Source organism: Mesoplodon densirostris, chromosome 17 (genome assembly GCF_025265405.1).
Source record: "Mesoplodon densirostris isolate mMesDen1 chromosome 17, mMesDen1 primary haplotype, whole genome shotgun sequence".
Lineage (NCBI taxonomy): Eukaryota > Metazoa > Chordata > Mammalia > Artiodactyla > Ziphiidae > Mesoplodon > Mesoplodon densirostris.
Window position 1 is genome coordinate 48572600 of NC_082677.1, and position 25318 is coordinate 48597917.

At 40.9% G+C, this 25318-nt stretch overlaps 1 protein-coding gene across 3 annotated transcripts in view; it reads right to left on the reverse strand.

Annotated features, from left to right (window-relative positions):
- Positions 1-9663: 9663 nt before the first annotated feature.
- TBC1D4 (TBC1 domain family member 4) overlaps positions 9664-25318 on the reverse strand; it is a 222589-nt gene continuing 206934 nt past the window's right edge. For all 3 annotated transcript variants that reach the window (XM_060079856.1, XM_060079857.1, XM_060079859.1), the window contains exons 16-19: positions 19980-20139; positions 17238-17407; positions 13880-14056; positions 9664-11969 (exon numbers count right to left, since the gene is read on the reverse strand). In XM_060079856.1, coding sequence (XP_059935839.1) covers positions 11736-11969; positions 13880-14056; positions 17238-17407; positions 19980-20139 — 741 coding nt within the window. In that variant the 3' untranslated portion in view covers positions 9664-11735. The remainder of the gene's footprint in view (positions 11970-13879; positions 14057-17237; positions 17408-19979; positions 20140-25318) is intronic.

Genomic DNA, 25318 nt, shown 5'->3' on the forward strand with positions numbered 1-25318 from the left:
AAAGACCAAGACATCATTCGAAGCTTGGAACTTTTCACCCACCTTCCATCCCCTGGGGAGGGGAGAGGAACTGGGGACTATGTTAGTGATACGTCACGCCTAAGCAACGAAGCCTCCATAAAATGCCTAAAGTTTAGAGTTCAGAGAGCTTCTGGGTTGATGAACACCTGGAGGTGCTGGGTCAGCAATGCTCCCCAAAAGGACATGAAAGTGCCATGTCCCTTCCCACATACCTTGCCTACAAATCTCTTCCACCTGCATGTTCATCTATATCCGTCATCATATCATTTTATAATAAACTGGTAAACGTAAGTGTTTGCTTGAGTTCTGTGAGCCATTCTAGCAAATTACTGAGCCCAACGAGGGGATAAAGAAAGCCCTGATTTATAGCCAGTCAGTACAGGTGACAGACTGGGACTTTCAACTGTTGTCTGAAGTGGGGAATGTTTTGTGGGCTGAAGTCTTAGCCTGTGGGATCTGATGCTATCTCCAGGTAAATAGTGTCAGAATGGAATTAAATCATTGGATGCTCAGCTGGTGTCATAGAATTGGTTGCTGGATTTGTGGAAAACCCACAGACCTGGTGTCAGAAGTGTTGGGAGCATGGAAGTATTGTGAGAGTAAAGAAGAAACACGGGAATGTTTTCCTTATACAAGTGGGCCTTTCGCTATTTACCAAGGTTTATTCATTCACAGAAGGTTGATCAATATCACCCCCATGACAGAAGTTGAGTATAGAGTCATGAAAGTAACAGTTAAGAGTTAAGCCTTTATGTAAATATATTTGATGATATAGTCTTTATCTTTTCAGATTACAGGCTTTTAAAAATAAACTAGAATTTTAAAATGAAATTTATTTTTCTTGGTTAAATTAGAAGAAAATATGTATCATTCTTCTGTATATCTTTCACTATTCCAAGGAAACAAGGCAAGACTATAGTAAAAAGGCAGTCAGTATGTGCCAACACCAAGAATAAAGAGGGGAAAAATGACTTATTCATCTATTTTTTTTAAAAACAAGTCTAACCTGGGGAGGGGGAAGGGTAAGCTGTGACAAAGCGAGAGAGAGGCATGGACATATATACACTACCAAACGTAAAACAGATAGCTAGTGGGAAGCAGCCGCATAGCACAGGGAGATCAGCTAGGTGGTGTTTTGTGACCGCCTGGAGGGGTGGGATAGGGAGGGTGGGAGGGAGGGAGACGCAAGAGGGAAGAGATATGGGAACATATGTATATGTATAACTGATTCACTTTGTTATAAAGCAGAAACTAACACACCATTGTAAAGCAATTATACTCCAATTAAAAAAAAAAACAAGTCTAACCATACAGTTTCAACTTGACTTGCAGTACTTACCAAAAAAAAAAAAAAACTTACTGGTAAAAAAATATTTACTTGGGTCATTCATTTTATGTTATTTTTTAGAAAGCCGTCTATGAGATAGAGATGGATTATGACAGACCAAATAGCAAAACCAGAATTCTCTTTCCAGGTGCCTTAATTTAGCTGGAGTTTTGGAAAATCAATTACCGCAGAAATCATACAGCTGAGTGGAGCCTTAAGCTCTAGGTGAAGTCCATCATTTTACAGATGAGAAAACTCAGTTCTAATGAGTTTGCTCACTGGCCTCAGGTCAACAAGTACTAAGTGGAGGAGTCAGAACTCAGCCTGGTCACATGCTGACAACCCCGTGCTCACGACACAGGTTAATATATTCGCCTTGTCCACTCGGTGCACCTCCTGAACAACCACGGCAGGTTTAAGGGTCTGGGAAGCCCTGCAGTGGAGAATTCTGTGTAATGTTGCTCAGTTGATTGTCTCCCAAACTTATTTGGCCATAGAACCCGTTTATCTTTTAGCAGCTATAAACACTCTCCAGGAATAAATTTCAGGGACTCCTGAGATAGTCCAAGTATCTTGGCTACAGAACCAGAGGAACTAGAGCTCACAGATGCTACCAGCAATTCATGTGGTTACCAATCCCCAAATGCACTGGGTGCAATCAGTCCTTCTATTTCACCTGCCATAGACACACATACTCTGGGGCTGGTGACAACTCAGCTCGATAAAATGCCTGCAAAAGCACGAAAGTTGACTCGTGCTATCAGACTGTGCCAGTCACAGGAAAAGGTAACTTGCACAGAGAAACAGTGCACAGCTGTCATCCCTGCAAGCAAGCCTTCAAACGGGATTGGTGCCGTTTCTCAGGAAGTGGTGTTTTGCTGTGACAGGGACTTTCAAGGCAGAGGACTCTGCTCTTAACAAGTCTTGCCAACTTCCTCTAGGCTCAGAAAGAGCAGAGGAAGAGAAAACCACAGTTGTAAGCAAGTATATTTTCCAAATTTGCGCTTGTATTCTGGCTTGCAATCCCTTCACAGAAACAGCACGTAAAACATATTCTTTTGATTCTTTTAATATCTAGGAGAGTTTATTCAAAGGCATACAGGTTTGAAAATAAACTTAGCTTCAGAAGAAATGGGAAGAAAAATCAAGCATATTAACTCATTCATGTCACTGGGACATCCCTTCCTGCCTTGCCCTGTGACTTTAAATATAAGTACTATTAAAGTACTAAAGAACGCTCTGATTCACAGCGAGATCAGCTTGGTGCTTTGTGACCACCTAGAGGGGTGGGATAGGGAGGGTGGGAGGGAGACGCAAGAGGGAGGAGATATGGGGATATATGTATATGTATAGCTGATTCACTTTGTTATAAAGCAGAAACTAACACACCATTGTAAAGCAATTATACTCCAATAAAGATGTTAAAAAATAAAAGAACTCTCTAATTACATAGCTTTAATAGACTTATTCAACAGCAAATGGTGATTTCTTCCCACAGTATCCAATTTAGTACAGAAAGACTAAATTTGAGAACAGAGAGGACTCAAACAGAGTGATTGTTGGGCTAGACAAAACAGAATATAAATGTATAAGGAAAACTGAATATGCCCAAGTAATTCCTGCATTTCATTTTGTAAAGCCCCCTGAGATGTTCCTGAACACAGACTACAAGATGCGTGTTTAACTGAAATGATTATTTCTGAACAATAGCATGTTCTATTGAAAATAACATTTACGAATGTACAAATTAACTCAGTTTGAGAAGGGGACCAACATCAAACCACAGAAGACTTTTCCTTTGCAAAAGAAAACTTGAATATTAGCAATATTTGAACATCTCTTAGAAAAAAGACTCTTTCCCTGTGTTTTCAAAAGCAGTAGTGTTATTAAGAAAACCAATCTGCCCAGCATCCAAGCTGCACATTCTAGGGTTCTTTTCATATAATCAAAACAATCATCCAAAACATGTCACTAACCTTAGTGAGTTTGCTGTAGTTCAGGGCCTTGAAGGTTCAACAATTGATTTTATCAGCACACAAATCACATATTCATTTCTCAGGAGTGGACTCCCAAAAACTCAGTCCTGAGACTGATGTTTAAAATCAGAATCCCAAAGAGATATTTATACACCTGTGTTCCTAGCAGCATTACTCACGATAGCCAAAGGTAGAAGCAACCCAGGTATCCACTGACAGATAAATGGGTAAACAAAATGTAGTATATGCATACAATGCAATACTAGCCTTAAAAAGGAAGTTCTGATGTATACTACAATATGGAAGATCCTTGACAACCTTATGCTAAAAAAAAAAAAAACACCCGTTACAAAAAAACATACTGTCTGATTCCACTTATATGAGGTACTAGAGTAGTTGAATTCATACAGACCAAAAGTAGAGTGGTTGCCAGTGGCTGAGAGGAGGGGGAATGTGAAATTATCATTTCAAAGGTACAGTTTCAGATTTGCAAGATGAAAAGATGGTGGTGATGGATGCACAAGGTGAATACTTCATGCCACTAAACTGTACACTTAAAAAGGATTGATGGTAAATTTTATGTTATGTGTATTTTACAATTTTAAAAATTCAGAATTCCTGTTTTTAATGTAGATAGAAAAACAGACTGTCGGGGACTTGAGTATTTGTGCTTTCATAACTAGCCTGGCCTCTATGACAGAGCATCACCCAATCGGAAATGGAAGGCTGCTTTGAGGACATACATTCAAACAAGGGGAGTACAATGAACTGGATGTTTGGGGCCTCCGTCCATCACAGACACATCAATGTCACAACGGGGACAGACTTGTCAGACCATCCAAAACACTTGGATTTCTGGAGGCCAGGACTTGCTGTGTCCATTTATCAATGAAGACAGCCCTGCCAGGGGTCTTGGCTAAGGTTCCCTCCACTGGACTGCCAAAACCTGCCTGGCTTTCTTTCTTCCGTCTTCCCAAGACTAATCAATCCTCTTCTGATTAACCTGGTCATCCCTTCGTTATGCAAATATATTCAATTAGATCACAGTTGAAGCTCTCAGATCCAGGTGCTATCCTGCCTAAAGTAACCTTACAGATAAGAGCAAAGATTGCTGATTTTACTTTAAAGAATCTCATGTTTCCTTTATATGAGGTTTCAGGGGATACCTCCTCCGAATGCCCGGGTATTGACACTTATAGCCCTTATCCATGAGAGTCAATAAAATAGTTCAAAAATTTTTTTTCTGCTTTATATTGTTGGCATCTAGGAAAGTCAACACTTATCCTATTCTTAGGAGCCACCAGTTATGGTATGAAATGTTGATGGGAATTACCGAGAGATGTGAGATAAAACACGGCTTGGGGGGCCTCCCTGGTGGCGCAGTGGTTGAGAGTCCGCCTGCCGATGCAGGGGATATGGGTTCGTGCCCCAGTCTGGGAGGATCCCATATGCCGCGGAGCGGCTGGGCCCGTGAGCCATGGCCGCTGGGCCTGCGCATCCGGAGCCTGTGCTCCGCAACGGGAGAGGCCACAACAGTGAGAGGTCCACATACCGCAAAAAGAAAAAAAAAAAAAAAAAACACGGCTTGGGGAAAAGGGGACCAGGGTAAGAAAATAGAAATGAAGCATGAGATAAGGTAAGGAGGAAAAAGAGAAAATAACAGCACGTGTCTCATGGAGTATCTGTGTATAGAACAGATAATATTATTGAATGCCCAGCAGCTCCTAAATACCACAACACAACCCGTTGATAAAATACAGCTGAGTTTATTATCACGGTAAGAGAGAACACCAACTCTATAGAGCATTGTTTGTAACTCAGGAGCAAAGTTTAAGGTAAGTATTTCAACGTGGAGCTTGATTAAGACTGGGTAAAGATCAGGATATAATAGTTTAAGATTGGTGAAAGAGCAAGGTGAGAATTTTGAGGTGAGGGATTCAAAGAGTCTTGGGGGATAAACTGCCTATTGAAACGTTTAAGGGTCTCTGGGGAAGTTCCTGTAATGAACAATAAATTAATTTGTCTGGATAAGGGTCTCCCGAAACAGTAAAATTATGCCAGTGAAAACAATGCAATAGTAAAATCATGTTAATGTAGCCCATAAGCTGTGTGGGATACACGGTCTCAGTTCTCAGTATAATATGTATATGTGTAATCTTTCATATGTAATATACTTTATCAATTGCTATATTACACAGCTCCATGGAGCACCTTCCACATTCCAGCCTTGAAAAGTGTTCCTGAATTAGGCAGTGTGAGCGCCCTATTATATTGTAGCATGTATTGTTATATTTAAAGTAAAGGAGATAAACAACAAGGACTAGTATACAGCATAGGGAACTCTACTCAATATCCTGTAATAACCTAAATGGGAAAAGAATCTGAAGAAGAATGGACATATGTCTATGTATAACTGAATCACTTTGTTGTATACCTGAAACTAACACAACATTGTAAATCAACTATACTCCAATATAAAATAAAAATTTTAAAACAAGGTAGAGAATAATATACTACATATGTTATAAATTATATATAGCACATAGCATATAGCACATATTTATGATAAAGGGTAAAGCACCAGAGTCTTTTCACAATTTACGAAGTATCACTCAGTACATTCTGATTTTTTTTCTCATAAGAACTATGAATTTATCAGGTAAGAACTTAAGCTAGGAGAGAGACATTTTTGAGATCCCAACATCTAGCAAAGTACCCCCCCCCCATACTAGGCCACCAAGAAACATAAAATGCTGAATAAAATTACACCTACCTCTCAATTTACCTAAAATCCATTAACATTTTTCTTATGACAGAGTAATGATGACGTTAGCTTTTTTTTAATATGCATAATCCCCTCTGGGGGGGCCTGAGCTGTCTATGAAGTACTCCCCCCCAGGGTGGCCCATGCTATGATACTACACCCTGGCTACAGGGCGGGTGGTCAGTTCATCCCACAACACAGACCTAAGCGTGACCTGAAGGAGTGAGCCAGACGGAGTGCAGGAAGAAAGGAGCACTCCCAGACCCCCCAGGGCAAGCAGCAGCCGGGGCGAAGCAGAAGGATGGCCAGTTCAGGAACCGAGACGGAGCTTAACCATTTGACCTGAGCAGAGCACGAGGCAGGAGATCAAGCTGGACAGGCTACCAGGGACACACTCACGAAAGGCCAAGTGGGTCGTCTCAAAGATTAGATGATCCTGGGAAGACGAGCCCTCGAAGGGTTTTAAACTGAGGATAAACTTGGCGAGATTCATGTTTTAGGAAGGTCCCTCTGCCTGAGGTGAGCACAGTCCGGGTAAGCGATGACAACCCATATCTGGGCAGGCACCCTTTGCCAGGCCCTCTGGTGCTGCGCTCACCTTGAAGTAGGGTTTGTAGCGAAGCAAATGTGGTTCCATCAGGTGGAACCCCAGGAAGTTGCCACAGTACTGCATGTCATGGGTAGATTGGAGGGAGACCAGGCTACTAGAGTCACCAACACTTCACTCCAAAAACTCCCCCTCAGCATCTCTTCTGTTGCTTTTTCCCTATGCTTCCAGCTGATTCCCTCTCTATCCGAGATCCTTCTCCTCTATCTGACTGAGACATTCCACCCCACCTTCTGCTTGCATTTCTCACTCATCAAAACAAACACCAAGTAGCTCCATGTCTGTGACTTCAGAGCCCCTAGAAATGGAGTTGGTCTCAGTTTAACACACCAGAGCAAGGACATGAACAAGGTACCTGCAAAAGCGATGGGGATGTTACAGGACCACGTTTTTCCGCCAGACGCGCGGCGAGCCACACGCTGAGATGCCGAGGTTTGCAGCAGCGAAGGGGTTTATCCGCGAGACAGCCAAGCGAGGAGACTGGAGAACAAACCTCAAATTCGCTTCCCAGAAAGTGAGAGGCTTGGGGTATTCAGGGATAAAACTGAGGCCTCGGGAGCATGGAAAGGTGACTGAAGAAAAGGAAAAGGCGCGGTAACCGTCATTCTGAGCAGGCGCAGCAAAGCCGCGCGCTTCTGAACCCGGGGCGCACGCTCTGAGGGTGGAGTTTGGGGCCTTCTGACTTCAAAACACCACCCATCGGGCACTCGCACATGCTCAGTTGGAGGATCATCGGTCCCACCCAGTCTTAAACAGCCCGAGCTCTAACTGGACACAGCTGAATCCAAGTTTCTGAAGAAAGCTTGGGCAAACATCTTATTGTTTAGGCTACGTGACGCTTGGAGGACACGCAAGTTTTTGTAAAAACAATTAAATTAGGGCTTCCCTGGTGGCGCAGTCGTTGGGAGTCCGCCTGCCAATGCGGGGAACGCGGGTTCGTGCCCCGGTCCGGGAAGATCCCACATGCCGCGGGGCGGCTGGGCCCGTGGGCCGTGGCCGCTAGGCCTGCGCGTCCCGAGCCTGTGCTCCGCGGCGGGAGGGGCTGCGGCAGTGAGAGGCCCGCGTACGGCACACACACAAAAAAACAATTAAATTGAGCTTGATCAGTGTAGGCAGGTTAAGTTCATTACTCATTAGGCAAGTTGTAGTTTAAGGGATCTGATAACTACCCTCAGTTTCAGGGGGATATGGACAAATATTTAGCAGACAAAACTAGCGGGTTTTGGTGACCAATTATATCAGAGAGCAATCTAGGCCGACTTACTTCCCCAAGGCCACTGCCATAGACCAGGCTATTACTAATTTTTTTGGCCTAGATTTTGATGGCATTCACCTAACTGCAGTCTCCCAGTCCCTAGTTTCTGTCCAGATGTATTAAGTGGTTTGGAACAAATCTGAGCATGTCTCTCTCTCCAGGTTACTGGCCTTTAATGGCTCCAATTTCTCTCTAGGTGGAGGTCAAACTTCCTCACAAGGTCTGCTAAGACCTTCATGAAAAAGCCTTTGCTTGGGGCTTCCCTGGTGGCGCAGTGGTTGAGAGTCCGCCTGCCGACAGGGGACGCGGGCTCGTGCCCCGGTCCGGGAAGATCCCACATGCCACGGAGCGGCTGGGCCCGTGAGCCATAGCTGCTGAGCCTGCACGTCTGAAGCCTGTGCTCCGCAATGGGAGAGGCCACAGCAGTGAGAGGCCCGCGTACAGCAAAGAAAATAATAAATAAAGTCTATTAATAATACATTTTTTTTAAAAAAGCCCTTGTTTGTCAGGAGCCTCTTCTCTCACCACTCCCCTACGGGAACACTAACTGTACTTAGGGATTAAGGAATGAGTTTTGATTTCAGAAACACACCATCTTCTCTCATTCATCTATTGTTTAAACACAAACCTGCTCAACTTTACTGGCTATTCTAGGCTCAGGGCAAGCACCACCTCTTCTGAGTACTTGTCATCCACTCCAAAGTGCTGCTTGCCCCTCCTGTCACCTTGAGTGTAATGAGTGGATTACTTTGCATACCTGCTGTAGTATAAACTCTCTTTTTTTCTAGTTAACCTCCTGCCACTAGACCACAAGCCCACTGAGGACAAGGACTGTATCTTCTCCACCTCTGAATACTCAGCATCTAGCTTGGCTTACACAAATTACTTGTTGAGTGAATGAATAAAAGGGGTGGAACCAAGACTCAGATCTAAAACATCTGACCTTAAACCCAGTGCTTTTCTCAATATATCAAAGCAAATAAGAGTGATGCATCATGGTAGAGGACTAAATAATGCAGGTGGCAGATTTCCTATTTGTAATCCAGCCCAGGTGGGGTGGGAAGTGCTGAAATGGTGATAAAATGGGTAAATTAACATGGATATTAAGAGACCATTCTACCTAAGCCTACACTGACTCCTCAAACTACTACATATAGTACAAAATACTTAAAGGATTTAGTCCTAAAGTTAGCAAGAAGATAGAGTATCCTTTTGCTGAAGTCCAAACATGCTTGAAAATATTCTGAAACATATTTTTTATGTAAACACATTCATATATCCATCAATTAGTGCCTTTAATCCTTTTATTTGGGAGCTAACCCAATTTAAAAATTTTGTATTTTCTTATCCTCTTTCTCTCTCTTGCTCTCTATGAGGGGGCATAAAAAACAAAAGAGGTAGAATGCAATACTGTCAGTGTGGTTGTCTTTTTTTATATTTATCAGCAAAAGGCTCCATTAGGAAAGAAGTTGAAAATTAGTACTGAATGACTGACCATGTACTTTCATAAATGTTTCTAAAAATTATCTTTGTTGTCTCTGATTCAAAGAATTATTAGTGTGCAAATTTTAAGTAGCAACAATCCAACCCATGCAGATTTTATAAAGGACTCTAGCCAAGACCTTCTTCTCTTTTACTACAAACAGAAGTAAACCAATAAGCCAAGGAAACTGCAGCAATGTATTTATTGGAAATGAACTAGACATTACATTAATAGGATGAAGATGTAACAATGCATGAAGCATAATCGTTGCAACATTTAAAAGATCACAAAAGAAAAATTCATTTTCAAAAGAAATGTTGTATCCAAGACAACTTAAGCTCCGAACACCATAATACAACTCTAACGTTGACTTTGAACATCCAGAATAAAATTTACTTTAAACAGAACAACTGAAAGGAAAAGTTTCTTTTCCCAACTTGAAGATTCCCTGGCTACCACCTGTGTATTACACATGAGGTAATTTTCATCACCAGACAGTAACCAGATAATATTTGTCATATTCCTCATAGGAAAATTCCTCTCCTACAAATAGAGAAATTTGAGGGAAATCCAAGCAACAGAAGAGTTGGTGGCCCCAACTGATTGGGTCAGCATTTTCTAGAACCTAGAAATTACGTTAACTTTACTAGTAAGACTTCATTTTCTTTTGAGAAACTGCCTGGATTAGAGGGCATGCTGATTTGTAACAAGAGTCACTATATTACACTGAGTAATGGGTTTGAGATGCTTATCATCTGCTCATCAAGGTTTTCTGAAACCTTTAGAGCTTTATTCTTCTACTCTATAATACATTGTAGCTTGTGTATAACAAACTCCCTCTGAAGAAAATTATCCCAGGTAATCCATCTGTGATAACACAAGTACTGCAAAAAGCAGTAACGAAAAATATTGTTTGGAAAGGCAAAAACACTGTTATCAACTTTCCAAGGCACTATCATAGAATCATCTCTGAAATGGAGAAATTCCATGTGTAACTTAAAAATTAAGTTTTTAAGTTACTTTCCTTCCATTCACCCAGCATGCATGAATGTCCACGAATAATCTATCTGTAGACTGAGAAAGTCAGGAGTCCAAACGCAGAGTTGTAGGTTTTAGAAGGGCTTTCTCCTTCCCTTCCCATGGATTTCAACAGTTTACTTAAAATATTCCACAGTTCTCATAAATGGTCACATGGAAGGGGAAGATGATTACAAGCTTATCAGACCTGTCAATTGGCAAAAAAAAAAAAAAAGGTATCTCAACGCAGTACTCATCTTTAGAAAACCAATCATAACTTCATTTCCTTATCCTCCATTTAAGGTAGAGAGAACTAAGGTAAGAGCGCCTACATTTTAGTGGGAAATGGCAAATCCTTCTCACCAACTGTGGCACCAAGTAAAGGGGAGTTCATTCACAACTGTAGGAATCATTTAAATAAAAAGGTAGAAAGTAGATCTAGACAATTTAGGTCCTAAATTAAATTTTTGAGGACTGATATTTTTAGTTTAAGTAACAATGCTGGTCGAACTTACTAGAAAAATAGTAGTGTTCTCTTTCACTTTGAGCTGGGTGGGCAAAGTCAGCCACAGTCTTGCTTTCTCCTTCCACACACCTAAAGTAATGCCTGACCAGACTCAAAAATGCATGTAGATGCAACATGCTCGTTGGCACAAAGCAGGCAGCAGGGGACGGCCCCGACTTTCCTGGAAAACCCATAAGGAGCTTGACCGGCAATCAGTCATTTTCCTCATATATATATATATATATATATATATAAAATGTCAGTAGATTTTAAGACAGATGCACATAAAGCTATACAAATGTTTCCACCTCTCCACCACTGAGTGAAACATGCTGTTCTTTGGAGAAAAAAATACATTCATTTTTTTCAAGTATATTTCAATATACAAAGATGTTCTAGCTTTGTCTCACTACAAAAACAAATAATTTCACAGGTGTCCAAGGGGAATTTCATTTTAACTTCCCTTTGGTTTGGATTTCATGAAGTTTTGATTTTTTTTTAAAAAACTGCTCTAAATATATATCTACTCCTTTATGTGAAAGCATGAACTCTTTATGTCCATTATATATATATGTACATAGTTAACAAGGACAGCAAAAAACAGTCTACATATGTACAATGGCTTAGAACTTGCATGCTCTAAGGAGAGCGAGGGTTACCGGCTCTGACTTGGGCTCGGAACCAGTTCAGTGGTTCTGTCAGCTCTGGGCCAGCAGCATGCAGACTCCTTCTGTCGGTAGCATCCTCAGAGCACTTCCTGCTGGGGTGGCACGTCTTCAGTTACGGCTTGTTTTCTGTCTTGGCTTTGCTGTTAGGGTTGCAGTTGAAGTCTCTCAGCAGCGGTTCGCAATTGGCCAGAGCATCTGCTGGCAGCAGCTTCAGAATTTGCTCCACTGCCTTTTGATAAGCCATTTTCTCTTGTTCCAGGGTCCGGATCAAAGACTTCATTTTGGTCTCTCTGGTTAAAAGATTTTCCAGGTTGGATTCCAAGGTCTGGATTTTAGCATGAGCTATCTGTTTGGGGCAAAAAGCAAAATCCTCCAAATCAAAAATTTGAAGGTTTTGTTTCTTCATCATAGCAGCAGCCAGACCTTACATATATTAACGAATCATGTCATATTACTTAATAAAACAGTATACGAAGCAAATACTCTGAAACCTCCCATGAAATGGAGATTTCTTTAGTTTTCTCAAAAATATAACTAGGGTACTAACAAAATACACCTCATTTCACTGAATACACCAAAAATGCAAAATCAAATCAACATCCCACAGTGGTGAAGGTCCTCACTCCACACACAGGTCTTCTCCTGGAGTGACTGGAATCTTGACAGGGAGAAACAGGAGATTGCTGACTGCCCTGAAGTGCTAAAAGAGGCTTTTTGCCCTCTGAGTGGAAATGCAGGGTTTTCTCAACACATACTTGGGACCCTATCAGTTTTTACAGGTGTCGGGTGTGCCCACATAACTTGGGAACCCAGAGGTGATGAGGACATTGAACTGTGAATGAAAAAGTCTGTAACCATTAATAAAAATCATTATAATATAAAGCAGGTGCAAACCCACTTTCCCTAATAAGGAAATGCTCAATTAATCACCACTGAAACATCCTAGCAATAAGGGTCAATACCCCAACTGTTTTTCTTTCTGAAAATAGACATTGTTGGCTTTTTTTGAACAGGAAAAGGCATAAAATTTTCTATGGGCCAGAGCTAATGTAGATGAAGCGAAGGAAGCCAGTGTTCCTTCTCTGGGAGTAATTACTCTAGAGACCCTCATTTCTCAGCTGTTTCTCTCCTAGCTACCTTTATCAGAGGATTCACTGCACATCGAAGTGTCCTCTAGTGTGGGGACGTGCGCAGTGCTGGGGAAGTGGCGGGTAAGCAGAAACCAATGAGCTGTGGAACATTTAAGCTCTAACGCAGCACTTAAGCTCCACCTCCCCCAACCCCCAACCCCCAGCCCCCAGCTTCACCACCTCATCTCCCCATCCTCTGGTCACACTGAAGCCCCACCCCTCAGGGCTTGGATACACAGCGCACTTCATACAGGTTGCAGGTGCGTAATATTAATTTATACTAAATCGCTTATCACATTGGTAAGGGTGCATTGACAAATAGCTAATATCTTATATTCCAAAGTAACTGTAAACTCCTTGATGGCAGGGATTATGTGTTACCAATTTTTTAATTCAGTTCTCTCAAAAATGTCTCCTTTTCTTTCCCTTTCTGTGGGTTTTACTCTGGTCAGTTCTCATCATCCCCACTCAGATTTCTACAAATAATTGCTAGCTGGTCGCCCTACCTTCTCTCCCCACCTTCTCTCCCCATTCTAATCTGTCCTCATCAAGATTTCCAGATTGATCTTTCTAAATTATGGTTCAAAAACTTCGAGAGATTTCCTTCTCAACATGATTAAAGCCGTGTTCTTCTGCTTGACCCTGAAGTCATCTACAATTCTGTCTCCATCCTGTTTATCCCACCTCTCTCCAACGTAAATCTTAAACTGATGTTAAGCTTCCTCTACTACTCTGCCACATCCTCCTTATTTAAACACCCGCTACGCGTCACTCCTTTCTCCCACCAACCCTCCGGAGTCCAGCTCCAGGCCAAGTCCCCTAGAGCTTTCCCAGCTTCCCTCCTCCCTTGAACTGAAACCAAAAATGTACAACACCCAATAAGTATTGAACGAGATTCTGCTTTCAGCTGCCATTTAACTATTTTGTGAGAGCAATTTCCTCTCTCAATTGGTACTCAAATTGATATGTGCATTTGCAGCCCCCAGAGCACTGGGACACAGTCCGATACACAGGCCCACAGTCAGCAATGGTTCAATCCACACCACAGCTCTATCCTTTCTGGTATGGTTCGGTGCAGGCAAGGAGGCATCCAAGTGCGTTTTTGATCAAATTGTTATCTCTTTACCTGTAATTTTTCTAGGAGGTCCATATTTTGTCTTTTCAGTTGGCTGTTGGCCCTCTCCAACTTCTCCATGGGTTCGCTCTCCTCGCAGGCATAGGAAGATTCCTGGAGCTCATCCTGCAGCACGTGATACTCCACCTCATAGGCATGTAACTGTTTAGAAATATCCATCTCAAAAACCTGCCATGAAAACACCGTGGGTTAGTCTGACCTTCAGGATGTGCACCAAGATACAGTCTGTGTATCTAGGGTACTTCAGGTAGATTTCCCAATACTTATTAATGAAGAATAGTAGGACATATCAAAAGGAAGAATAACAAGTGTGACTGTCAAGTTAAGGACAAACAGATGATTTCTATACAAATGAAACATTCTCATGATGAGGCCAAGACTCTAGAAAAAGTTAATGCTCAAAGATATTTTGCAACCAAAATATACATAATCTAGGAATGGTCTCCCAAAATGTAGCCCACCACATAAACAACATTAGTTACTGAGTAACTCTTACCTGAGTTACGGATCATCTTTGCTGGTTACAAGCACAATTGCAAAGGGTATTTCTATAATAACGAGACCAAAAGCCTTTCTAATTGTTTGTCAATGGGGCAGAAAGGTCTCATGCTAAATATTTTCATCTACTTGCTAATCCACGTGAGCCTCTTGGAAGTCACTGACATATCCTACCATAGAGAGAATCTTCTAAATTCAAAATCTTCAGAAACCCTGGGCACTGTACAGAGCTATTGAATTGGGGCTACCTCTGCTCTCCCATATCGCCACCCAGTTTGCTTAGAAGTCAGAGGACAGGCAACTCCTCCTTAGTCTAAACTGGTGAGGGAAAGTGAGGCAGCCGCTGCTATTTAAGCATCTGTATCTACACTAACAGTGTAGGGAGAAAAGAAACCTACAGTGAGAAAAATCTCACTTGCTTACTTACCCTACTACTGTTAGAGATACTCAAGTCTTAGAATTTAAATGATATTTCGAGACAACCTGGTTATTCCCCTCAAACAAGCATCATCTTTTCCCTACGCAGTGGGTATGAACACAACGGACTACTACACAACCATTAAAAATGAGGGTATGGATCTACATTTATTGGCATGGAAAAATATCCAATACTCTGCAAATATTTTATTAAAAAATCAGGTTATACAATAGCATGTATAGTAAGATTTCACTTAAGTAAAACTGTATACATATTTTTTGTGTATATAATTAAAGAGATTATAAAAGGATATGTAAAAGGCTTTCAATCTCAAGGTGTTGAGATCTGTAGTTACTTTTACTTTCTTCTTGGTGCTGTTCTGCATTATTTGTGTTTTTTACAGTGACCATAAATAAACTTTATTTATTTATTCATCAAAGTCTCCTTTAATATTAACAGTTCATTGCATATTCAACTCTGTTTGTTAGAAAATTATTTCTAATATCAAGTCCAAATCTACCAGCCCAGAAATTCTATCCATTAATCATAGTAATAATCTCTAAAGCTAGGCAATTCCCTCATTAATTTTAGAAGAGAGGTGATCTGATTTCAAATCAGGTATCGTCTCTCTCTAAAAGCACAATTGCTGCTCGCCAGTCCAAAAAGATATTTCTGAAAAATTAGTAAACAAGTGAATGTGTAACTAAAAGTTATATTTTTCAGTTTCCAGAGCATTTTAACAAATAAAAACTGTTCATAGGTATTTACAGAATAAGCTGCTTGTGATTTCAATTCCATGTAGTGGAAAGAAAATTTTATGTGTAATAATATGAGTTTTTCTTATAGACTGAATCATAGTGTACAAAATTCTTCAACTGAATTGGTTATATTTGCTCCTAAAAACGATGTTATTCCCAGTTTGCAGGAGAGGAAGTTGAAACTCAGAGAGGTTGTAACTTGTCCAAAGTCGCACAGCTAGTAGATAGCTGGACACCAGCACAAGATCTCGAACTCCCTTTCTCTTGCTCTAAACTTTGTCTTTTATCTGCTACCCTAAGGGCCTCTAGGAAAGTGGTCAATTTAAATGTTATCAGTACTCATAAGGCATGACTGCTGTATCTACAAATCTGGTCTTAAGTGTATTCATGTCATCTGAACAACAATATATAACTACCACTTACCTGGTCCCTATGAAGAGCCAGGGACTAGATATATGGTGTGCTGATTACCCTCCATTTGCTTCCCAGATCCATTCTCTGCCCTCATCCATTCTCTGTACCCTGGGAGGCAGACCCCTGTGACCTGTTTTCCTTGTTGCAGGCTTCTGGTTAGGTATGGCCAATGGGAAAAGTCATCAGGAGATCAAAAGGGGCAGGGGAGGGCTTCCCTGGTGGCGCAGTGGTTGAGAGTCCGCCTGCCGATGCAGGGGACACGGGTTCGTGCCCCGGTCCGGGAAGATCCCACATGCCGCGGAGCGGCTGGGCCCGTGAGCCATGGCCACTGAGCCTGCGCATCTGGAGCCTGTGCCCCACAACGGGAGAGGCCACAACAGTGAGAGGCCCACGTACCGCACAAAAAAAGAAAAAAAAAGGTGGGGGGGTGGCAGGGGAAAGAGGTCGGGTGCTCCTTCCCTGTCTGGCTCACCAAGAACACAGCAACCTCCAGAGTTCTGGCACTCGCTAGGCCCGGTAACATTGTTCTGTCGCCCTTCTCCTGATGGGAGAAGCACCATGGGTATGAACAGTTTCCCTCTGTTACTAGTTCCTGGGTACCTAGACATCTGTGCCCAGTTCCCTTAACCCTGCCTACACCCCTGTAAATGGTACCTTCCTTTGAATCATTGGAGGTAGACTCTGTTTCCTGCAAGGGACCCTGACTGATACAGCAAGTCTCATTTAAACCGCACAAAACCTCTTGGATCAGAATTGTCTCATTTTGGAGGTGAGAATACTAGGGTTCAGAAGATTAGGGTGATGTCTGCAAGCCAAACAACTAATAAAAGAGCTAGGAACTGATGTAAACCCAAGACTGTCTAATTCGAAAGTCTGTGCTCTTGTCACATATACTCCTTATATATTTTAAAACAGAATTAATGATATTACAGAGGTAAGTGAGTTTCAGCTTACTTATTTATTAGGTACTCCTAACTCTGCCAGTTCTATCTTCAGTCTCACCATTGGTCTAAGTTGGAAGGTTCCTGAAAAACTCATGATGTAGCACTGAACCACCTTGCCCGGACACAGCCTCACAAACAATGTCACAAGGGAGAAATTACACAATAGTCTTGCTTCTAGATAAAATGTATTTGATCAAATCAAAAAGAAAAAAACCCTGTCAAGCAAAACTACATCTTTATGCTAAAACATTTAATAAATAATTGGTAGAGAAACTGCTGTCTAATCTTATATCTTATTATTACCATTTAACTCGTACCTGGGTGATAAGTTTTTCCATTTCAGACGAATTCATATCAGGGAGCGTGCTTTTAAGGAATTCAACAATATTTTCAAAGTTTTCACATTCCATTATGAGTGCCTCTTGGTTGCTCAGCAGGCTGAGGGCAACCTTAAATATAACTTCAGTTCCCTGAAGAAAAATAATATCTGAAAAAAAGAGATATAATTTTCATGATCAAAATTATGCATCTACTATTGTAAAAAGTGACCTCTGTGTGTTAATGGGTTTTTTTGGTGTGTTTTTTTGTGTGTGTGGGGGGGGGGGTTGTTTTAATTACTGCAACAGAACCACAGGATATTTTGCAAAATAAAACTGGTCAAAATCACCTAGATCTGAAATAAATAATAATATGACTGGAACAAATAAACAGTTGTTTAAATATTCTTACTTATTTAGGAACCTCAGATAAGGGCAGGGTAAAAAGAAAAAGATAAATTATATATCTGTTTGTCCATGCATTTATAATTTTTACTGACAAACTTAATGGAGACTAGGTATACCTCAAAAACACTGATTCCATTGATATTTAGATTTTCCTTCACAAAGGGAATGAATACAGAAACAAATCAACATAACCAATTAGGACTATTTAAACTCACATGACCAGAATAAAAAACTAAATGAACCAGTTAATATGTGTGCAAGCCAAACAACTAATAAAAGAGCTAGAAACTGATGTAAACTCGAGACTGTCTAATTCTAAAGACTGTACTAGAGCAGCAATTAAAAAAAAAAACTTTAAAAGAAAAATCAAAACCAGTATATAACCTAAATCAGAAGAGAAAAAGAAAAGCTACCCTAACCCTGAACTTTGCTTCCTAACAAATACAAACATGCAATAGTTTTGAAAAGTACTAAATACTTTTGTATGAGCATTCCTCTCAATCCATGCCATTCCACAATCAATAATAAACGGGGGTCGTTAAAAATGAGGGAACCGTGGAACAATTACTTCAAACACGGTCACTCTTCTTGCTCACGCACCTTTCCCTTTGCTGACAGTCTCTATTCTTCACTAAATTCTAAGAAAAGAATGGATTACCTGTTGTAGAGCTGAGAGCAACATTCATATTCTCTTAGCAAAAAACAGACGACTGGGGAGATGTGTTTCCTGAATTCTGTTATCAAGCTTCCAAGGGTAAATCAAAGAGATACCCTAAATGTTTAGAGATACCCTAAATATTTTGATATGATAAGCTATTTTCTGAGAAGCAAATATATAAATGAAAAGATTTATAGAAGACCCATAAATAGGAACCCAAGCTCCAAAGAAAACTTCCCTGGAGAAAAGCAATCGTGTATACTCAAGAAGAGAAATTTGGTAAGCATTTGATTCTGTGCATATCGGTTTTACTATTTTGCTGCACTTTGCCTATAAACTGTATTAGTGCTAATGCAGTGTTTAACGTTTAAAACCACAGCCCCCAATAAGAAAGACACTGTAGGGCTTCCCTGGTGGCGCAGTGGTTGAGAGTCCGCCTGCTGATGCAGGGGACACAGGTTCGTGCCACGGTCCAGGAAGATCCCACATGCCGCGGAGCGGCTGGGCCCGTGAGCCATGGCCACTGAGGCTGCGTGTCTGGAGCCTGTGCTCTGCAATGGGAGAGGCCGCAACAGTGAGAGGCCCGTGTACAGCAAAAAAAAAAAAAAAAAAAAAAAAAAAAAAAGAAAGACACTGTACATTGTAACCTGGTGTACGTACACATACTACATCTATATCTTCAAATTTGAAGTTTCTCCAAACATTTTTCCCTACGACTGATATTTTCTCTGTATTCTATTCTAGTCCATTTTTTTTCTAATCCTGGTAGTGACCTACAATTGGGCCAATACTTACAATCTGACAAAAAAGCTCCAATTTAGCACAGTTATAGATATTGACTATTTTCGCCATAGATACCAGATAGATGAGCAGAACATAAAAACTGGGAGCCCCTTCTGAGGTCATCAAGCTCTCAGCCTTAGAACAAACCTCTGGCAAAGAGTTGTTTTTTTAAAAAAGTTTGCTTTTTAAATAACGAGTTTAGACAAACCCAACTGAAGACATGCGAATAGAATTAAAGGCCCCATAAGGGAGCATAAACAGTGTCACACTTTCTTTTTATTACACTGTGGAGCAAGGTAGCAACTCAACAACTTGCCCCGGGCCCGACTGCCCGTGCACCCAGTCTTAGTGATGGGCACCACCCCTGCACCGGCATGAGAGGAGGGTCCCTTAAGCAATAAAATGGGAACTTCAGTTACCTTGTTAACAAAAAGTCACATTAAGAAATGCCATTAGAAACAACATTGAAAAAGGTACTTCTGTTAACCCAGTTAGAGAACATGTTTCTCTGTGTTTTGAATGCAGGTTGAAGAGGACAGTGGGGAAGGAAAAAAAAAAAAGAGGTAGTAAAGATGTGTTTAAAAATCTAAAAAATCATACAGAGTAAATCCTTAATTCATTATACTGTGATTTTTTAGGTATAAAAGAAAATAAGAACTCCATTACAGCTTACTTAAATACAGAAGCTCTTCTTTCGCTTTGAATTTCAATTTTATTTAATACCAATATGGTTTCAAATTACTCTCAGAATAGAGCCAGACATAATTAGTAAATTCCACTAGCAATTTGCAATTCTGTGTAATGCTTGATAAAACAATTAGAGCACCTTATGGCTAGAAGTATATCCCTTGGAATAAATAACACTGTTTCACTGGATCATCAGCATCTCTTACCAAAAACTCTGGCTACAAATCCTAATGGAAATTGAGAGGCAAACAATGTGAGGAACCAAGGGGCAGCATAAAGACTGGGGCTGATTTCATTTTCTTCAAGATGATTGTAGAGATCTCTGTGATAGTCATGAAGGAGCCTGGACAGCTGGTACATTTGAATCTAAAGTTAATTTGGAGAAAAAAAATAAAATATTATGCATTTATCTGAGTGTACATAAAATACACTAACTTTAACTTTATTACACGAATATTTAATAATTAATTCACAGATATTTGATAAATTTGAATCTAAAGTTAATTTGGAGAAGAAAAATAAAATACTATGCATTTATCTGAGTGTACATAAATACACTAATTTTATTACTCTACTATTTAATAACTAATTCACATATATTTCAGAAATAAAAGTAGTATTTTTTTTAACTTTTTATTTTATATTGGAGTATACTTGATTAACGATGTTGCATTAGTTTCGGGTGTAGAGCAAAGTGATTCAGTTATACATATACATGTATCTATTCTTTTTCAAATTCATTCCCCATTTAGGTGGTTACATAATATTGAGCAGAGATCCCTGTGCTATACAGTAGGTCCTTGTTGGGTATCTATTTTATTTTATTTTATTTTTAACATCTTTATTGGAGTAAAACTGCTTTACAATGTTGTGTTAGTTGCTGCTGTATAACAGAGTGAATCAGCTATATGTATACATATATCCCCATATCCCCTCCCTCTTGCATCTCCCTCCCACCCTCCCTATCTCACCCCTCTAGGTGGTCACCAAGCACCGAGCTGATCTCCCCGTGCTATGTAGCTGCTTCCCACTAGCTATCTATTTTACATTTGGTAGTGTATATATGTCCATGCCACTCTCTCACTTCGCCCCAGCTTACCCTTCCCCCTCCCGGTGTCCTCAAGTCCATTCTCTACGTCTGCGTCTTTATTCCTGTCCTGCCCCTAGGATCATTAGAACCACATTTTTTTTTTTTTTTTTTTGGTTTCCATATATACGTGTTAGCGTATGGTATTTTTTTTAACATCTTTATTGGAGTAAAACTGCTTTACAATGGTGTGTTAGTTTCTGCTTTATAACAAAGTGAATCAGCTATACATATACATATATCCCCATATCTCCTCCCTCTTGTGTCTCCCTCCCTCCCTCCCTATCCCACCCCTCTAGGTTGTCACCAAGCACTGAGCTGATCTCCCTGTGCTAGGCGGCTGCTTCCCACTAGCTATCTATTTTACATTGGTTAGTATATATATGTCCATGCCACTCTCACTTCATCCCAGCTTACCGTTCCCCCTCCCTGTGTCCTCAAGTACATTCTCTACATCTGCATCTTTATTCCTGTCCTGCCCCTAGGTTCTTCAGAACTATTTTCTTTTTTTTTTTTTAGATTCCATATATATGTGTTAGCAGACGGTATTTATTTTTCTCTTTCTGACTTACTTCACTCTGTATGACAGACTCTAGGTCCATCCACCTCACTACAAATAACTCAATTTCAGTTTTTTTTTTGGCTGAGTAATATTCCATTGTATATATGTGTCCCACCTTCTTTATCCATTCATCTGTCAATGGACACCTAGGTTGCTTCCATGTCCTGGCTATTGTAAATAGTGCTGCAATGAACATTGTGGTACATGACTCTTTTTGAATTACAGTTTTCTCAGGGTATATGTCCAGTAGTGGGATTGCTGGGTCATATGGTAGTTCTGTTTTTAGTTTTTTAAGGAAACTCCATACTGTTCCCCATAGTGGCTGTATCAATTTACATTCCCACCAACAGTGCAAGAGGGTTCCCTTTTCTCCACCCTCTCCAGCATTTATTGTTTGTAGATTTTTTGATGATGGCCATTCTGACTGATGTGAGGTGATACCTCATTGTAGTTTTGATTTGCATTTCTCTAATGATTAGTGATGTTGAGCATCCTTTCATGTGTTTGTTGGCAATCTGTATATCTTCTTTGGAGAAATGTCTTTTTAGATCTGCTGCCCATTTTTGGATTGGGTTGTTTGGTTTTTTTTTTTTTGATATTGAGCTGCATGAGCTGCTTGTACATTTTGGAGATTAATCCTTTGTCAGTTGCTTCATTTGCAAATATTTTCTCCCATTCTGAGGGTTGTCTTTGCATTCTGTTGATGGTTTCCTTTGCAGCAGTATGTAGATGTCAATCCCAGACTCCCTAACTATCCCTTCCCCCCACCCTTCTCCTCTGGTAACCATAAGTTAATTCTCTAAGTCTGCGAGTCTGTTTCTGTTTTGTAAATAAGCTCATTTGTATCATTTCTTTTTAGCTATAGTGGCGCAATGCGTTAGAATGCAGTACTTACACAGTATTGTTTTATTTTATTATTATGTTCACAAATCCAAGTTCATTTAACTGAGTTCATAAAGCAAGTCAGTGTAAGTCCATCTACAACTATGGAGCACATTCCTCTATCATGAGTGTTTTGGTATCACCATACGTACACGGAAATGGTAATTTTTCCTCATGTAGGAAGGTATTGCTTTTGGAATTTAAATCAGAACTGCCCTGGCTCAGGACTCTCATGGAAGGCACATCCTAATTTCAGACCAATTCCAGAAAAGCTTCCATTCTAAGGAATCTACCACATCCAGTTCAGAACCAAGAACTTGTCTCTCTTTGCTGGGCCCAGCATCAGATTTATAATGGAACTTGCCAGGCAATCTGCACCGCTAGGATACTGTTAGGCTTCGAAGGTTATGGAGCCAAAAGCTTGAGCTGTGATTTCTAATATCCAAGGTATTCCAGCAGCATATTTTTCTTGACAGAGGAGATTAAAGCAAAAAGTGTAGTCTGAATGTTTCTAGTACTGAAAGAAGAAGTTATTTTATTTGGCTACTGAGTTGATTACTCATATTTCAAAAAAAAATTATAAGCAGCTTATAGTAACTTTTAAACTCTCATGTCTGGGATAGCTAAAAGTAAAGCAGTAGTAAATAATAAACAAATCTGTGATTTGTGCTTTAATTTAAATTTTTATCTACACAGTAACAGATTGAGCAGTGGGTCCTTGATCAGTTATATCAGCTTAACTTTTTGGTGTGAAATACATCCAACATTTTATTAAATCTAGCAGAACTTCTTTCTCTAGAAGATATCATCCTTAAGTAGTTAGCTCCATAAAAATTCCTTAAAAATAGCCAATTATATTGTGAATTCAACAAACAACTGTTTTTCAGAGCACAAAACTAAAAATCAAAGTACTAGACATAAATATAGCAAACGTTTGATCTCTATAGCACACATCTGTGCAAGCTACGGTTCCACACAAGCTGTAAAAGGAAAGAATTAAAGAGCCACAGGAATTCATAACTCTAAAATAAGAAGCGTAGCAGCAGTCAAACAAAGAGGTTTAAAACAATGAGATTAGAGGGCTTCCCTGGTGGCACAGGGGTTAAGAGTCCGCCTGCCAATGTAGGAGACATGGATTCGAGCCCTGGTCCGAGAGGATCCCACATGCCACGAGCAACTAGGCCTGTGCGCCACAACTACTGAGCCTGCTCTCTGGAGCCCATGAGCCACAACTACTGAGGCTTGCACACTTAGAGACCTGCTCCACAGCTTCTCCGTAGTGAGGAACCCACGCACCACAGCGAGGAAGGGCCCCCGCTCACCACAACTAGAGAGGGCCAGCGCGCAGCAACAAAGACCCAACGCAGCCAAAAAAATAAAAATAAATTAAAAAAAGAGAGAGAGAGATTATAATCTCATTAACTCATATTGAAAAAAAATCATATATTTCCCTTAGGCCATTTACAATTTAAAAACTAGATAGGGGCTTCCCTGGTGGCGCAGTGGTTGAGAGTCCGCCTGCCGATGCAGGGGACACGGGTTTGTGCCCCGGTCCGGGAAGATCCCACATGCCGTGGAGTGGCTGGGCCTGTGAGCCATGGCCGCTGAGCCTGCGCGTCTGGAGCCTGTGCTCTGCAACGGGAGAGGCCACAACAGTGAGAGGCCCGCCTACTGCAAAAAAATAAATAAATAAAAATAAATAAAAAATTAAAAACTAGATAGGGCTTTCCTGGTGGCGCAGTGGTTGAGAGTCCGCCTGCCGATGCAGGGGACGCGGGTTCGTGCCCCGGTCCGGGAAGATTCCACATGCCGCGGAGCGGCTGGGCCCGTGAGCCATGGCCGCTAAACCTGTGCATCCGGAGCCTGTGCTCCGCAACGGGAGAAGCCACAACAGTGACAGGCCTGTGTACCGCAAAAAAAAAAAAAAAAAAGAGAGAAAAAAGAAAAACTAGATATACTGGGCTCTATCAATTAAAAAAATTGGTATTTTTGGTAGCTCAAAAATAAAAGAAGTCTCATTAGCAGAATAAAAAGAAAGCCTATCCTCAAAAGCTGTTCAGCAATGATCTTAACACAGAAGCAATACTGTTTTTTAATAGAACCTTACTTTTTTCCTACATTCTAAACTAGAGGTTAAGAACATCTCTTCTGGGCTTCCCTGGTGGCGCAGTGGTTGAGAGTCCGCCTGCTGATGCAGGGGACACGGGTTCGTGCCCCGGTCCGGGAAGATCCCACATGCCGCGGAGCGGCTGGGCCCGTGAGCCGTGGTCGCTGGGCCTGCGCGTCCGGAGCCTGTGCTCCTCAACGGGAGAGGCCACAGCAGTGAGAGGCCCGCGTACCGCCAAAAAAAAAAAAGAAAAAAAGAACATTTCTTCCATCAAGGTGTAGTTACATTAAATTTCTATTGACAAATAAAACACTATTTAGTCTTCCTTCAAAGGAAACTATCATAATAAGATGCCATTTGCTGAGAATAAATCATTCTTCAAATCTACCTTACACATAACATGAAAATCTTCCAGTGGAAGAGACAGAACTGGAGGAAGGGAGATGCAGAGTGTAGCAGAGAGAAGATGGAAAAAAGTAGAGACCAAAGACTTCAGATAAAAAGATATAATGCTTTACACTTAACACAGAAAACGGCAGACACAAAATGTGATGGGCCATAGTTAAAAGAGACCTCGACCCCCTCCTTTTACAGATAAGCTCAGTGCCTGCAGTACCCAACCCCAGACCACACAGGTAATCAGAAATCCTATCAAGTGATCCCAAGCCTGCTGCCACTTCCACTTCTGAACACCATATTGATTGGATAAGAAACACTTTTTATTCTAGAAAGTAGAAAAGTGTTGCATCTCACTTTATAGATCAAAAAGTTCTACTTTCCCAGAATAAGGTCCCCAATCTCATGGTCTATAAGAACACTGCCCCCGGGCCTCCCTGGTGGCGCAAGTGGTTGAGAGTCCGCCTGCCGATGCAGGGGATACGGGTTCGTGCCCCGGTCTGGGAGGATC